The 18,155-nt window shown below is 29.4% G+C and overlaps 2 protein-coding genes and 1 non-coding gene across 4 annotated transcripts; all 3 read left to right on the top strand.

Annotated features, from left to right (window-relative positions):
- The first annotated feature begins 1,245 nt into the window (after positions 1-1,245).
- Positions 1,246-6,229, top strand: LOC107029077 (protein HOTHEAD). 2 transcript variants are annotated; one of them, XM_027919359.1, is made up of 5 exons: positions 1,246-1,606; positions 2,218-2,859; positions 3,544-3,935; positions 4,746-5,311; positions 5,411-5,978. In XM_027919359.1, exons 1-5 carry the CDS (start codon positions 1,534-1,536, stop codon positions 5,547-5,549), a joined length of 1,812 nt encoding a protein of 603 aa, XP_027775160.1. In that variant the 5' UTR covers positions 1,246-1,533; the 3' UTR covers positions 5,550-5,978. The 2 variants fall into 2 exon arrangements, with proteins under 2 accessions (XP_027775160.1, XP_015085866.1); XM_015230380.2 differs by lacking the exon at positions 5,411-5,978 and adding an exon at positions 6,007-6,229 and having other exon boundaries at positions 1,248-1,606.
- Positions 6,230-7,785: 1,556 nt separating this feature from the next.
- TRNAL-AAG lies at positions 7,786-7,866 on the top strand. The gene has a single exon. It is a non-coding gene; the product is annotated as a tRNA-Leu (tRNA).
- A 2,290-nt stretch (positions 7,867-10,156) lies between these two features.
- LOC107027302 (molybdenum cofactor sulfurase-like) lies at positions 10,157-12,418 on the top strand. The gene has a single exon (XM_015228480.2). It carries the CDS (start codon positions 10,531-10,533, stop codon positions 12,376-12,378), a length of 1,848 nt encoding a protein of 615 aa, XP_015083966.1. The 5' UTR covers positions 10,157-10,530; the 3' UTR covers positions 12,379-12,418.
- The last annotated feature ends 5,737 nt before the right edge of the window (positions 12,419-18,155 follow it).

Here is an 18,155-nt window from a genome sequence, read left to right as displayed (position 1 = left end):
AATCAACGTATATGTGTTGCTGGAATCGAATTACCATGGTCAAGCAAAAATATGTGCATGTACATTTATATATAAAAAAATATATCATTGAGACTATAGTTCAAAGTTAAAGATTCATAAATTGGACACAACATTAATATTAAGGCCATTAAATAGACGGATCGAGTCGAAATTAAGCATATTAAAATGAACTGAGTTAATAAATGAAACTTTGATTGACACGCTGGAAAGTTACTTGATAAATATTACTCTCTAACTCAATTTATGTGACTTACTTTCATTTTTAGTCGGTCCCAAAAAATGACACATTTCTATATTAAGTAACATTTTAACTATATAAAATGTCTATTTTATTTTTAGTGAAATGATTTACAGCCACATAAATTTCTATCATTTATTTTGCACACGAATTTTAAAAGTCTTTCTTTTTTAAAATTATGTGTTAAATCAAACTATCTCACATAAAATGAGACTGAGGGAGTAGGTCATAATTCAATCCACCTAGTATTTACGTGCCCGTTCGGATGAGCTTATAGCTTCTGTCTTATAAGCCAAAAGTCGTAAGTTATATATCTTAACTTATAACTTCTGAATTAAAAAAATAATTGAAGTTCATTTATTCTTTTCAGGAGAGCTTTTGCAAAACCCCCCTTTGCTTTTCATAAGCACCTTTTGAATCATACTGACATTACAAAGGTGCTTACAAATTACTTTGACTTTAAAACACTTAAAATAAGTCAATTTAAATAGATATCAAGTTTTAAATCATTTGTTTAATTGAGTACTTAACAAAACAATTTTTCTTATGTTATGACTATATATAATATGATAAACAAATGATATTATTTTAAAAATATCTAAATGAAGTTCCTTATATAGATCAATCTAAATGGTATATCAACACGTCATTAATCTATCCAAACCTAGATAGATTTAACGAGTTATAATTTTATGAGCTAGTTATTCCCCTCACATTATATTAAATCCAAATTTTATAATATCTAAACTTTCTCAATGATTATTATAATAATAATAATTTCCTTCACACAAATGTGTGGCATTTGATAGAATTAAAAGTGACAAATCTCATAATGATTATGTGAAAGAAAATAAAAGAGAACAAGATGTATCCTATTTAATTAAAATCTTACAACTACCTTCTCCCCCTCTCCCTTGCCTTATCTACTACCATAATAAATAAAATAGTACTTATACTATATAGTTTTTTTTTCTTTATTCAAATTCTACACATATTTTTTTGGACCTAACTAGTCATTTTCTTTCTTCCTTTAAATAAATTCTCCAAATCACTATTATATAGTTCTACTTCTTTCTCAAATATTCAAGAATTCACAATTCCTGCATTTTCTTGTTCCTTAAAATTATATACTGAAAATTCTACTAAGGAACATTTTGTGTTTTCCAAATTAATTGCCGTCCAAATTGTTTGAATTTTACTATATAACATCTTTTTTTCTTTCTACTTTTCCATCAATCTTATCATCATTAAATATATTAAATTAATTAAACACAATGGAGTTTGATTTGATTATTGCTACTCTTCTTGGAATTTTCCTCTTTCATGGATTTTGTTCTTCTGAAAAAGGTAAACAAATTCTTATAGTAATTTCGTAAAAGAAAATAATTGATAAATTTTATTTCGTTGAAAATAGTAGAGGTGTGACAATGTTTTGTAGTAAGTGAACACTTGTTTCTGTTTGGCTAGTAGGAATTTCTAGCATATTAACGGATTAATTTAAGTTAAATTAGAATTTATATTTTTTACAAGTTTAACTTTATGTGTATCGGTGATGTAAAGAATTTTTATATTATTAATGTAATTTCACCTATAATTTAAGTTTTTTTTATATATATATATATATATACAAATTATTGGTTGAAACCTACAATTTCTTTTATATTGTTAACAATGTAGTTTAACTTGTAATATTGTAGCAAGCTAATTACTTGTAATTTTTGTAAAAAAAATAATTCGATTCTGTAAATATTTTTTTATTCTTTCTTAATTTGATATAACTGACATGTTTTATTTTTCAATGTAATAATACTATTCTGTTTGTTGAATAATTTTTTAAGTTAAATTAGGGTGATCGACTTAATATATTAAAATTAAAGATTTTTTATGGCATGAAAATTAAATTCATTTTTGTTTAGTTACAAAAATTTGAACTTCTTTTTTTTTTTATAAATTTGCAGCTCCAAATTACTCATTTATGCGCCAAGCAACTACAGCACCGGAGATATCACATTACGATTACATAATCATCGGCGGCGGCACCGCCGGCTGCCCATTAGCCGCCACGCTCTCTCAGAACTACCAAGTACTTCTACTAGAGCGCGGCGGTTCACCTTACGGAAATCCTAATATCACATATTTATCGGCATTCGGATCTGCACTTTCCGATCTCTCACCGAAATCGCCATCTCAGCGATTCATCTCCGAGGACGGTGTAATCAACGCGCGTGCACGCGTTTTGGGCGGCGGAAGTTGTTTAAACGCCGGATTTTACTCACGCGCCGGCACGAAGTATGTGAGCAGCGTTGGATGGGACGGGCAACTCGTGAACGAATCGTATGTTTGGGTGGAAAATAAAGTGGCGTTTCAGCCGCCGGTGAGGCAGTGGCAGTCCGCCGTGCGCGACGGTCTTGTGGAGTCAGGGGTGGTGCCGTACAATGGATTTACGTATGATCATGTTAATGGAACTAAAATTGGGGGCACAATTTTCGATGCCGCCGGCCGTCGGCACACGGCTGCCGATCTACTTGAGTATGCTAACCCTAGTGGAATTACACTACTTTTGCATGCTACCGTTCACAAAATCATATTCCAAACTAGAGGTACGTATCTTCTCATGCAAATAAAGAAAACGAAATTCAAAATCCGTTTTATTTATGTGATACTATTTGACTCGATACAAAATTATGATGGATAAAGGCTTGCAATCCCCCAAAACCCGCCCTCAATTGGCTGAATACATTGTCCGTGACATTATGGGAGCTAGACTTTTGACACGTATCAAAAGTATATGACAATTCCATGACTATAAAACATTTTACCAAGTGTAATATACTTTTTTCGTCACAATTTATATGACATACTTAGTGTCAGTTTGAATTGACTTATTTTAGGTGCTTTTAAATCAAAACATGAAGTGTTTGAGTAAAGTTAAAAAATGCTTAAAACACTTATTTTAAAGCCAAAATAACAAAAATAATAAGTTAGAAATCCTAACTTATTGCTTTTGGCTTATAAATCATAAGTCAAAAGTGAATCCAGACAAGCTCTTATAATTTTTGTTAGAAGAATGACATGTTTCTACATTGGCAATAATTTAACTTTAAAATGTTTATACTACATTTAATCAATGAGATGATATGTAGTCACGCAAACATATGTCGGTTTAAACTCTGTGTCAAGTCAGGACAGATGGTTACATTGTTTACGTGAGATTAACTAATGGAGTTCATTAATTTATTTCTAATTTATGATTAAGAAAGTATTACTTAAACAACTTTTTGCAGGATTATCAAGACCAAAAGCACATGGTGTAATATTTAGAGATGCATTAGGAAAAAAACACACAGCATATATAAGAAGAGGAGAAATGAATGAAGTAATAGTATCATCTGGGGCACTTGGAAGCCCACAAATGTTAATGTTAAGTGGTGTAGGCCCATCAGAACATTTAAAGGCCCATAACATTACAGTTGTATTGGATCAGCCCAATGTTGGACAAAACATGATGGATAATCCAATGAATGCAATATTTGTGCCATCACCTTTACCTGTTGAAGTTTCTCTTATACAAGTTGTGGGTATTACAAGATTTGGAACTTATATTGAAGCTGCCTCCGGCGAGAATTTCTCCGGTTATCGTTCTAGTCGGAGTGATTATGGAATGTTCTCCCCGAAGGTAAATTTTTTCTCGTGATTTTAAGTTATATATACTGATGATATACATATATTTTAGAGTATCAAGTTATCTAATATATATATATATATATACGGGTTATCATTCGTGATATATAGTAGTAGTGACCTATAAAATAAGATAGGTAACTTATCATAAAAAGTTAAAAAGACATTATCGATACATATAAGTTAAATCTTTTTCTAATTTGAAGTTGTAGTCTATAATATGGTATCAATAAAAATCTTTCTGTATAATGGCAATAAAATGATTTAAACAGTTTTGGAACCTTGTCAAGCACAAATTACCAGTATTTAGGGAAGCGTGAAGTAAAAAAAAGCGATAAGCCCCACTTCACGCTTTAAGCGATGAAGCGCTCACATATTCATTCTAGTCTGTGAAATGTAGAAGGCTCGCATCGCTAAAAAGATGAAGCAATCGCTTTCCTAAACACTGCAAATTATTGTTCTAATATTAGCAAAAAATTACTTTGCGAATTGATTAGTCAAATACAAACTGTTAATCTTTGAAAATACTTTGTCAAAATGAACTTCTGATTAAAAATGTTTTTTCAAAATAAGTAAAAATTTTGGTCAAACAGATTATTATTAATGAAAAATTAGACATGCTAATAAAATACATGGTATATTATTGGTATACATAAGTTATACTATATACTACAAAATGTATGTATATTCTTGTGAGGCCCAAACTTTCTCTAACTTAATGTTAAATGGGCCTAAGTGAAGCCCAATGTAGTCCTTTATGTTTATTTGAACACAAAAGTTTACAAAAATAGCCATTTTGTTTCAGATTGGTCAGCTATCAACAGTGCCACCAAAGCAAAGAACACCAGAAGCCTTAGAAAAGGCTATAAATTCAATGAATGCACTAGATGCAGCAGCATTTAGAGGAGGATTCATATTAGAAAAAATAATGGGCCCAATATCCACTGGACATTTGGAGCTCCGAACCCGGAACCCGAATGACAACCCATCAGTAACATTTAATTATTTCAAAGAGCCAGAAGATTTACAAAGATGTGTGAATGGACTCAAAATTATAGAAAATATAATTGAGTCAAAATCATTTTCACAATTCAGATATGACTCAATTTCATTGCCAGCATTACTTAATTTGACTGCAAGTGCTCCAGTCAATTTATTGCCTAAACATGACAATATTTCAGTCTCATTGGAACAATTCTGTAAAGATACTGTTATGACAATTTGGCATTATCATGGAGGGTGTCAAGTTGGTAATGTTGTTGATCAAGATTATAAGGTTATTGGTGTTGATAATTTGAGGGTTATTGATGGTTCAACTTTTAATTACTCTCCTGGTACTAATCCTCAAGCCACTGTCATGATGCTTGGAAGGTTAGTACTTTTACTAATTTATACTCTTTCTGTTCTAATTTATGTAACGTTTATTTTCTTTTTAGTCTGTTTAAATGACTGTGACATCATCTTTCAAAGGGAACTGTATGTTGAAGGAAGCTCTAACTCGTCAGTCTGCTTTGATGGACATGTTTCATCAGCCTTTAAGCTTCCTTCAACACCGTGGAGTAATAGTAAAGTTATCTATAGGTCATCGGTTCGAGCAAAAGTAACTTAAAAAGAGTATGACACCTTTGAAAGGAAATCTTGGAGCAGCAATAAAGTTGTCCACACGTGATCTGTAGGTCACTGGTTCGAATTGTGGAATCAGTCATTGATGCTTGCATCAAGGTTGATTCTGTATATTATATATACGCCTTAATTGAAGTGTGGCTCTTCCCTGAATTCTCATGAACACGAAATGCTTCGTGCACCACACCATCTTCTTTCTTCTTGTTTATTCAGAAAAAGAACTACACATTTTTTATATTTATTAACAAGTTAAATGATTTATGACTACTTGTAGGGTAGGGGGATCTTTTTTTAAAAAAAATTTGTGTTCAATCTAATATACTTGGCTAAATTGAGATGGAGGGATAAGAATTAATTAAACTATATACCAAAGTCCTATAATTTGTAGAAATTAAGATGTGATGATTACTAAAATATTACTATTTTTTTTGGAAAATGTGCAGGTATATGGGAGTAAGGATAGTGAATGAGAGACTTGCTAAAGAGGAGTCAAATTAATTGATAATAAATTCGTTTCTTCTTCTTTTGTTATGTTTTGTTTATGAATGAGAGTGGATTAATTAAGAATATATAATACGATGTAAAAAATTGAGTTCATTCTCTGTAATAATAATCCCCATAATTTCAGTAATAATATGTTTTGAGCTTAATTATTGATCTGGTGAATACACAATGAATTCTGAGTTATTACTCTTATTCTTTCAACTTAATACTTTCTTATCAACGTAACAAATATTCTAAATCTTAAATTTTGTTCCTACATTAATTTTTAATGAACATTTCCATTGGAATGTCGTTTGAAAAAATATCTCTGACGAGTGAATTTATAATGAATTCTATTGGAAGATCACATTTTTACTACTAAAAAAATAAGAATTAATTATCGATAAACAACTCTCTAATTAAATTATAAAATTCATCACACGTCTTATTTAACGACATATTTAAAAAAATTATATTAGCTACAAGTATTTTAGTGTACAATCGAGAATAGGAAATATATATATTTGAGTGTGGAGAAAGTATATTACAAAGGATATACCTCAAAAGTAGAAAAGATTGTTTCCCACCTACTCCTAAAGCATCTCTGCTAGCTCTGTCAAAGGGAATGATATCCTTCTTTATATATTCCTCAAATAATTTAAGTTATTTTTTTATTTATGATATTGGAAATCTGCGGTCGCTATTTTTTTAGTGCACACGGGGTAAAATTTTCGTTTCTATACACATAAGAGAAGTAATCCGTATTAGGTAAATCTAACAAGCTCGATCCAGAAGGCAAATTTCTTGCTTTCGCCGGCAAGGAATTTCGAACTTGAGACCTCCAATATGAAAGTCCTAAGCTCAAATCATTGGGCCACCTCGAACGTAAATTCATGATCATGATCTCTAGATAATTTGCATGGCATGGAATGCTCAAAAGTAGGAGGCATCATAAGAAGATATCCTTCATGCTTGTGGCATAATAGAATGGCATATCCAATTTCAGTAGTGCAACCACTAAGTGTTGTATGTCCCTATAAATTTCATTCATCATTTCTATGAGGTGGTTCAAAAATAAAAACATTCAAATTCGGTTACTGTCTCTATGAGGTAGAGATTATAAAATATGTGTACATTTCTCATTTGTATGGTTATACTAAATATATTATTGGTAGTGTGCTTATTAAGTGAAGCAGTTGTAGGGCAGTTCTCCGTTTGGCAGATATATGATTATGAATGTAATCTGCCAAAGGAGAGTTGCCCTACGATTGCGTCTGCTTAATTATGTTTATATGATCGATGAGAAAGAAGAAGAAGAATGGAAATGCATTACAATTGGCATAATACAAGATATAGCTCAATTGACGATCTTTATGTTGAATGATTATTTAATTTGTTTTTGTTGGTATGGTTTATCATTTGATTAATTAATTAGCATAAATTGGATTTTTTTATGTGTTTACTTCGATTCATATATATGATCTAATAATTTATATACATGAATCATTTAAATACGTTTTTACTCCATTATTTTCAAATTATGTAGCTTGATTTGAAGTACGAGGTCAAAATAATTCATTAGAAACGAACATCAAAAGTATTTTATAAGTTTTTGGAGCTTTGAAGGGTTTTAATTGCTACCTTGAAATTGTTTTACAACCTACAAATATTTGTTTGTGTGAATAACCTAATTACATATTATAGAAATTAACTGTATTTGGTAAAATATATAAATATATGTTGAGATGGCCGAGTTGGTCTAAGGCGCCAGATTAAGGTTCTGGTCCGAAAGGGCGTGGGTTCAAATCCCACTCTCAACATATTATGATTTTTTTTCCGCTTATATTATTATTATTTTTAGTTTAAACATTTACATATATTTTACATTTCAAATTATACTCATTTACATATTTCTGTTTGAATAATTTACCAATCAATTTAATTACTAGATTTTTCATTAGCACAGTCTACTTCAATCTCACTACACACCAAATAGGATTTAACTACTTTTTGACCATGTGCATGCTAGACTTGAAAGAGATTGATAGCTTTACATGACCCTATTGATCTGTTATGCAATATTTGCCTTGTACAACCAGCTAGTTGACTTAGTCTAGTCAAATTTATTATGATATAATAAAACTAGCATTTTCCTTCTTCACAAGGTACACAAAGATAAAATTAAAATTGTGTTAAAAGGTTTTGACGCAGAATACATCTCACGTAGATACATCAAGGGTGAAGTTTGATATAGGCAACCTCAGTCTCATGTATTGCGTCCTTCTCTTCTATTGGCTTCATTACCCTTTTTAGCAAAGAAGAATAATCTTTTAATTTTAACACGTGTGAAATTAGGTCTTAGGCTTAATTCACATCCCAAAAACTAGCCTGTTTTGGACTTTTGTCATTCTCCTGCTCTGATACCATGTGAAATTAGGTCTTAGGCCTAACTCATACCCCAAAAGCTAGCTCAAAGAGAGGAGAATTGTCCAAGCCTTATAAAAAGTCTACCCATCTCATTAACCACCGATGTAGGACTTTTGTCATTCTTTAACAACACGATTGTCAAATTTCTATTGTAATAGGACCTTCATAAGGAAATATATTTTGTCATTGGTTGGTTGTTATTTTGACGATGAGTCTTCCCTTGCCTTCCTTTGTACGCAACATAAGTACATTAAATAGTAAACAATATAAGCGTCGATTCTGCGATTCGATTATATAACTTTATTATTGCTATTCGATTATATAACTTTATTATTGCTCTGAAAATTCGATTTTAAATTTATGGTTAGTGAAATATTTTTTAAAATACTAGTTGGATCATACAACTCACACTTAGCTGTGTGTACAAAATATTTCTTGTATTGATAAAGTCTATAGGGTGTAACTCTTGCACAAAACTTGGCATTATATTTATATAAGTATCAACCGCCCAAACGGCAAGAGTGAAAATACCGCTATATATCTATCTAAATTTTATCATTTTTTTAAAATTTTAATAATATTATTGGATAGGTTTTTCAACCCTAATTAATTTAAATTGAGGCGTAGTCGATTAATATTTTGTCTAGCATGTTAATTCACCATAAACGATTTAAGACAACTTATATAAATTAAACTAAATCTTTGATCAAACAATATATACATTTAAAATTTAATAAATACATGTATATACATAGCTAGACATTTATTTTGAACCACTATCTCAAGGAACTTATATGGAACTAACTTGACCTTAAAAAAAATAATGATATTTTCTAACATTATTGGTGGGGATATAAATGTACTATGGTGATTGAAAGCAACTAGACTACATAGAATTTTGGAAATTTTTTGAATCAAAATTTGTGAAAAGTGACCACGTTAAACAACAAGTCCAAGAATTTTATTTATTTATTTTAGAAAAATATTTCTAGTGAAATTTCTTTGATAAATAGATTGATAGTGCCGGCCACTACAAAAAGCATAAATCCTTGTTTTTTTGCTCTTTTTGCATATGCTAATTGACATTTCCAGCTAAATTTTCCAGGCTACTTCTACGACCAGGGGCGGACCTAGAGTACACGTTACAGATTCATTTAATACATATACATTATATGTATCAAAAAAAATCACTAGACAAGTATAAATAATTGCTTTGAACCCATAAATCAAATGAGTTTTGATAAAATCTTATGTTCAGATCACAAACTAAATTTTTTGGCTCTGTCTCTGTTTGATCACACATTTTATTGGATGCTAATATAATCTTAAGATTAAGCTGTCAAGATTAGTATTAATCGGCAAGACTTAAGACCCTTTCAAATGTTTAATCAGAAAAGTAATGATTTTATGTAGTGACTATTCATAGATTGACCAAGCCTAATAATTAAGTTTCAAATATAGAACTTTATGTCCTATGAGAAACACATGTGAGGTCATTGTAAATTGAGATAGAAATGGTCAAATCATATCTTTAACGTGTTACTTCTTTGTTCCAATTTAAGCGTCTTACGTTTTTTTTTTTTGTCGTTCCAAAAAAAAGTGTTTTTTTCTTTTTGGTCATTCCAAAAAGGACTACACATATTTTTAATTTAAGATTATGAGATTCAATAGCATATCTTTATTTCTTGAACTTCACTTCCACATATGGTAATTCGGTCTAACTCAATTTTTTAAAAGTCAACTCATGAAGGGAGGTCTGTCAAAATCCAATAAGGAGATTGATTTCACATCCCTTTACCAATGTGAGACTTCTTAATACTCCCTCACACGAACAGACCTCTATGAACACTTAAAATGGGGCCCAATACAAATTGAGATGTATTGATTCTGATACCAAATCTTTAACAACTAAGACGCTTAAGTTGGGACGGAGGGATCAACTCTTTTCCCTCTAGACTTGTCTAAATAACAACTCAATTTAGTTTACACATATCTTCCTGCAGGCTGAAACAAACCAAAAAGGCCAAGAAAAAGACCAAAAGAACCCTAAATCAAGAATGCAATCACCTTGTTTCAATTGTATTTGCTGCCAGAATTCCCATGGAGATCAAAATCCCTCCTCAAAAATCAGCATAATCATCACTTGTCATCGCGAATTCATCGATGCAATAGCTTCATCCATCCATCCAAATTCCCAATTCACTAACCACGAGTGTTTACCTTCTTACGAAGAACTATTTGCCAACTTACAAGAAGCGTATCCACATTACAGCCAGACTAATCTTGCAGATGAAATTCGAGCAAACGAATACCATCACCTCACTCTATCGAAACATGTTTGTCTTGATTACACTGGCAATGGTCTTTTCTCTTACTACCAACAACAGAAGATAATCAAATCTCATCCAATTCACGATTCAATCGCCTCTTCATCATCATCAGCTCCACCTCCTCCTACTCACGACGAGCCTTTCTTTAACATTTCGTATAAGTCAGTGAGTTTAACTACTCAATTGCTCTACGGAGGGCAAGAATCTGATATTGAACGTAAAATGAGGAAAAGGATTATGAAATACATGAATGTCTCCAAGCATGACTACTCCATGGTCTTTACAGCTAACCAATCTTCTGCATTTAACCTCTTGGCTGACTCGTACCCCTTCGAGTCTAATCCTAACCTCCTTACCGTTTACGATCATGAAAATGAAGCAGTAGAAGGAATGATCGATAACTCTAGGAGAAAAGGGGCTAAAGTGGCAGCAGCTGAGTTCTCATGGCCTAATTTGAGAATCAACTCAAGAAAACTACGAAAAACGCTTAGTGTCAACAAGAAACAGGGGTTATTTGTTTTCCCTCTTCAGTCTAAAGTAACGGGAACAAGATATTCGTATCAATGGATGAATATTGCACAAGAAAACGGATGGCATGTCGTGTTTGATGCATCTGCTTTAGGTCCCAAAGACATGGAAACATTAGGCTTATCGATTTTTCAGCCTGATTTTCTCATTTGCAGTTTCTACAAAGTGTTTGGTGAAAATCCTTCCGGTTTTTGTTGTTTGTTCGTGAAAAACCCAACTATATCACAATTGAACAAATCAATAACTAGCTTGGGAATTATTCGTCTTGTTCCAGTAGACACGAAATCATTTGAACACGACTCCTCCTCCTCCTCCTCTTCTTCTTCAACTTCATCAGTATACAATCAAGAAAACTCTGTTTCAGAATTCCAAGAAATCGAACAAGTGTCTGATCATGATCAACAACCAAAGAAAATAACCACATTGTTCGAAATACTGAAATGGGGTAACAAATCCAACGAGAAGACTCTTTCAACGAAAACTACGAGCTTGGAATGCAGAGGATTAGACCATGCTGATAAATTCGGACTAATATTGACAAGTAGCAGAGCAAGATACCTTATAAACTGGCTAATAAACGCGTTAACGCGTCTTCAACATCCTCATACTGAAGATATTCATATTCCTTTAGTGAAAATCTATGGATCAAACATACATTTCAATAGAGGACCAGCTGTGGCATTCAATGTGTTTGATTGGAAAGGCCAAAAGATTGATCCAACACTAGTACAAAAACTCGCGGATCGACACAACATATCACTTTCTTGTGCATTTTTGAAACATATATGGTTTTCAAAAATGTATGATGATGAAAAAAATGCAATCTTAGAGAGCTGTGATGATGATAATTATAAGAACAAGAAGAAGAAGAAGAAGGGGAAATTGAGTTTTGGTGTATCAGTTATTAGTGTTTCAATTGGAATGATGACAAATTTTGAAGATTTGTATAAGTTATGGAGTTTTATAGCTAGATTTCTGGATGCTGATTTTGTAGAGAAAGAAAAATGGAGATATAAGGCACTTAATCAAACAACTATTGAGGTGTAGATTGAATTATTTTTTTTCATCTTTTGCTGAAATTACCACATTGATTCATCTTCTTTTTTTCCTAAACTATGTTGCTCGACTTTCCAAAATATGATATGTTATTTGTGTCTGATCCTTCAAAAAGTGCACTAATACGAAGGAATTGAGATTAATTTTATGATATTTCTGAAGAATCCGAGCAAAAGACGGGAAGGACTTTAGATATTATCCTCCAACTTTTGTGATATTATGTATGATGTCTTTCAAGTTACATATGGGGAGATTCGATTTTTTAAGGGTCATTTTGCAATGTGGTCTTTCTATTTTCATATTTTCACATTATAATAACATTTCATATGATATAAGTTTGATTTCTAAGGATAGATATTAAATACTAGATATCATTTTGGGCAAAAATTAAAGACTAAGATATTTAAAGATGGGAAATTTACATAAATATATTATAATAAAAAATATTTACTATTTATAGTAATAATATATTTTATTCACTTGATCAGTTTTAATTCATTTATAATACAAGTTTAATACATATTACAAATAACAATTTATTATTCACATATAATACAAGTTTTAATGGTGAATAATACATTTATCACACATTTTAATACATTTATAATACAATGCGTCAAATTGTTACCAAACAAACATAACATATTTCAAAAAACAATTATAATTCATATATATTGCATACATAATTCACTTTTAATTCATATTGCAGATTTAACATAATATTAATATAAATGGTAATAAATAAAAAATATCGCTAAAATCAGTAATTATTTATTAAAATGTATCAATTTATGTAATTAAATAATAATTAACTTTGTCATTCATTGAGTAAAAAATTGTTCCCGCTTGGGCAGCCCAATAGTTGGGTCCATGTGTAACAAGTTGGGCCGTTATATGATCTAAGCCCAGTGGCTTTTTACCCATAACATTTGTTTAGTTGAATATATTAAATTTCGGAGAGTTTCGTAAAAGACTATTGTATAAACGTGTATGTAGGATGTATATATTTGATTGAAAAAATAAGCGTACATGCGGAGATGTATTTTAAATATGAAATTAATAAATATGTCTTTCTGATAAATTAAATTTTTAGATCGAATAGTAACATATTACTATCTAATTTATTGAGTTGTTATAGATTTACGAGTAATGAATCCGCCAATTTTTTTTGGTTATTCATATTTATTTTTTTAACGAGTGTATCAAGTTAAATTTGGATAAATAAAATAAACTGAGGGAATATTTTTAAGTAGAATAATTAAGGGACTGTCACAAGCTTTAAATGCTAAATTTTACACCTCAAAGTTAGCACAAATTTCAATAAACAATAAAATATTCGAAGCTCAAATTATTCGAATCTTACCTACTACCAAGCAGATCTAGAGAGAGCTCATCACTTCAAAAAGACACTTTTTTTGCTGTTACTAATATTTTTTCCAAAATAAAGCACTAAAGGACTGAATCTCAGATAATTTCACTCTAATATACGAAAGTTCTAAATATTTTTATTAGTAACGAAGTTAGAATTTTCATTTAGAAAAATTTAAAATATAAATAAGTATTTGTTAAGAAGGAAAATTATGTAGTTACTCATTATAGTTATAGTTTGATATAATTATCATTCGCGATTAGTATTATATATATTAATTACCTGAACTGACTTCGAGTTTATATAATTAATCACGTTTGCATAGGTATAATTCATTATAATATACAAATACATATGTATAATACACAATTATCTAACCAATATAGAGATGCAATTCATCTCTCTCCCACTCTCTATCCTCTCTCTTCCCTCTCTCAATCTCGCTTGTCATATATACAAATGTAATATGTATTACATGCAGTTATAGAATCGACATAGATATACAATTCACCTCTCTCCCACTCTCTGCCCTCTCTCACTCGTCTCTCTCCTCCTCTCTCAATCTGGCTCGCCTTCCCTCCCTCTCCCAACTTTCCATATATACAAATACATATGTATAATATGCAAATCATCTTTCTCCCATTCTTTGCCCGCTCTTTCTCGCCTCTCTCCTCTCTCTCCCTCAATCTCATTCGTCTCTCTCCTCTCTATAATATATAGCTACAAATTATTATTATTAAATTATAGCTATATAAAATAATTAAGTTATTTTTGAGGGCTGTATGTAAAAATTCCTCTGTTTAATATTTACTATATGTACACTTAATTGAATGATTTTGACTTTAGTATATGGGAAAAAAAATTTATAATTAAAAATTTTAAGGTAGGCTTCTGTCTATTCACGGCATTACTAAAAGTCTAACAAACGTGAAATATTTCAGTTGGAAAATTTACTTTAAGTTGCCTCTACGGCGGCTTTATTTTTTGGCTTGCAAATTTTCCTTCTTATTTTAATCTTAACGTTGAATGTTCACTCAGTAGGTGAAAGAAAAAAAATGTATCGAGAATATTTTTAAATTAACAGTATTAAAAATATTAATTTACTTGATTAATTAAATTTAAAAATAGTCTCAATATTGTAACACGAGTGAAATACATTCTTAAAATTTTAGAAGGATTTCAATATTTTTTTCGAATTTTATCAGTGTCATACTTTTACAAGAGTTTGAGAGCATTTATTATATTATGTGACAGATCATCAGAGATAATTTGAGAGCATTTACTATACTATGTGACAGATCACCAGAAATGATCAATGATATATTTAAATTTAGCTAATCAAATAAATAAATATTTTAAGACTGTCAACAATTAAAAATAAACTTTTATACACTTTTTTTTTTCAAAAATAAAAAGGACTATATTGTTTATCACAATGCAAGTTGAATATTTAAAATATTATATTTTATCAAATTAAGAAGGAATTAAATATTCTCTTTATTATTACATCCAATATCTATAAGCCTAAAAGGTCATGACAAAGTTATGTGCAATACACGTGCGATTTCCCTCTTTAAGCTTGTGATAAAAAGTCATTGAATCTCAACTAAAACCACCCCTTAGTTAGACTAGCTCGTGACATGTTCGATTAAATTTAAATTTATGTTAAATAATTTTATAATAAATAATAAAAAGATTTTTTTTTAAAAAAGTAATTTTAAAATTTAAATTAATATGTCTGATTATATATAATGGTTATAATTTATAGGACTACTTAATTGATGTAGTACGATCGAATTCGTTCAAAATATAAAATTTAATTGACTTTCAAAAAATAAAATATATTTTTTAAAAAAAATATTTTAAAACTCTATCAAATACTTGAAGCAAGAAAAGTATTGAATGCTTTTAAGGAACATAAAATTTCTTGTCCCCATCACTAATTAAGGAAATACTTATCTTAGCCTAATTAAACATTTTAACAACTTATCATTTAGTAAGCGTATATATTAATTAATTCAAACTCATTTTATTTCACCTAAATTTAATGCAAATACACATATATTTTGACATGTTGATCAGAAGTAAAAAGTAAAAGCTCATTAAATGAGAATTCAGGAAATAATAACCTCTTAAGCATTGAATGAACTTAATTTTTTTCTGTCCTAATTAATAACAAAGTCGTAATTTTTATTAGAACATGCAAAAATAGAAGAAATAAATATATCTTAATCTTTATATATATTATATAATTTTCTATCGAATAAATGAATATATCGATCCTATTTGACTCCGCTCCTTCGGGTCCCACTGTACTTCATTGATCTGCAATTTTGTATTGATTTTGACACCAATTTTGTGTATTTTAATTTTTTTATATTATAGTACTCCATCAGGTCTTATAAAATGGGGTCAGTTTTGGCTGTGAGCAGTATTATTAGCACCTCCCTCGTTTCTTTTCGTCAGCCACCCTACACGTGAAAATTATTTTGGCTATCGACACGCGAAATTGTAAAATTATATTCAATATATTATATTTTTGTAATAATAATCGAGTTGAGAATCTTTGTCGATTTTTCAAAACAAGCTTGAATTGTGTAATTATTTTATTTAAAATTTTATTAATGCTATTTAGTCGATGGATTATATCCTAAGAAAAATTAAATTTTTTATATTTATACAATTTATTTTTCAATTTTAGTCGATTTGTGGAGCTAATGATTAAAAAAAATAATTAATGAGAACACCATAGAAGAATGTTGCAACAGAAAATATAACTTAATTGTACTGTTAGACTTTGGTTAATTAACTAATTATTAATTAATTTTCATTTTTATAATATATATTGCTCCTTGTATCTTTTCTTCATTGACTCGATAATCTTGGTTGGTGGCTTGCATTTATGACCGTTAATTTGTGTTGGTTTATTGTTGAAGAAAAACTCTTGCTATATATAGTAATTTTTTAATTATAATTTCTGACAAATATATATAGGCTATGGAAACTTCAAAATATCTCTAAAATGGAGATTTGATTTTAGGATTTAATCAAATTTTATAATTAAAGGATAACTAAAATAAAGATATTCAAGATAAATTGCGGTCCAAAAAAGGGAAATGAATTTATATGTAAATAAAAAATATATTAATTTCAAAGCGCTTACATATAAGCTAATGGTTGCTCCAAAATTTTTTAAAATAAAAAAGTTAATCGGTTTTTTCCCTTAAAACTATGCAAATAGGGAAAGTTTTGTCTGATTGCGAAGACTTGAGCAAAAAAATTTAGAATAGAGATTTTGAAATTAATTTAGCTATTTTATGTTTTTCTATAAAGTTTAAATATAATTGTCTACACTAATTTTGTCAATTAAATATTTATTCTATTGTTTCTTTTATTTTATTATAATGGCTCTTACTTAAATTTTAGAGGACTCAATAATAAGTAATATAAAATACAATGTTTAGTTGAATTTAATTTCTTTTTATCATATTATATATAGAGTTAGTAAAATAAATTTATTATCATTGAAAAATAAATTTTAATAGATAGGTAAGAAATTGTCAAAAATAATGTAATATCAGTAGATTCTCGAGTCATATAACACTTAAAAAAGACAAATGACTTTATTTTCGATAAAAATGATACTTTGACATGATCTGGAATGGCACTTGTGCTCCATTTTTTTGTTTTGTGAGAGTAAAATAATTTTAAGTATGATAAAAAATTCACGCATGAAATTTTAAATTTTTTATAATGAAATTTATATATTTGTGAACTACGCAAAAAGTGTTAGAAGTTACAATAATTGATAAGTCAACATATTTTAATTTTAAAGATATATGAAAAACTTTAAATATAAATTTAGTTGAATTTTAAAATTTAAATTATGTCACATAAATTAATATAAAAAAAATACCATATTAATATTTTCATATAATATTTTAGTTCTAAGTTGGTATTTCTAAACAATGCATACCATCAAATACTTGATAAATTAAGGGGTTGTTTGGTTACTGTAAAGAGACATCTTATACATGTATTAAAAGTTGATAGACGTCTTGTGCTAGGTATAAAAGTCAACATAACTTATACCATGTTTAGTTGGAAAGAATTTAAATGCTGTATAAAAGTTATTCATGTATTAATTTATACTGTGTTTATTTGTATTTTTTGTAATCCTACATAATTAAGACCAACATAATTTATGCGGGAATCTATATATAAAGTTATGCAGAGTAGAAGATGGACTAAATTATGTGATATTTTTTATACATATATTAAAATGATAAACTACATATTTACTCTATTAATTAATTTATTTTTTAAATTGAAAACTTCATTATTTTTCTATATATGTTTTTTGTTTTTATTTCTTTTCATATATATATATATATATATA

This window comes from Solanum pennellii, chromosome 8, assembly GCF_001406875.1.
Source record: "Solanum pennellii chromosome 8, SPENNV200".
Lineage (NCBI taxonomy): Eukaryota > Viridiplantae > Streptophyta > Magnoliopsida > Solanales > Solanaceae > Solanum > Solanum pennellii.
The sequence above is the reverse complement of the archived record's forward strand: the minus strand, read 5'-3'. Positions and strand labels throughout refer to the sequence as shown.

What these genes read in the sequence shown, in the direction of transcription:
- LOC107029077 (XM_027919359.1), top strand. Translation starts at nt 1,534, where the DNA reads ATGGAGTTTGATTTGATTATTGCTACTCTTCTTGGAATTTTCCTCTTT. An exon ending in ATTTTGTTCTTCTGAAAAAG is followed by an intron (nt 1,607 to 2,217) that starts GTAAACAAATTC and finishes ATAAATTTGCAG; the next exon opens with CTCCAAATTACTCATTTATG. An exon ending in AATCATATTCCAAACTAGAG is followed by an intron (nt 2,860 to 3,543) that starts GTACGTATCTTC and finishes AACTTTTTGCAG; the next exon opens with GATTATCAAGACCAAAAGCA.
- LOC107027302 (XM_015228480.2), top strand. Translation starts at nt 10,531, where the DNA reads ATGCAATCACCTTGTTTCAATTGTATTTGCTGCCAGAATTCCCATGGA.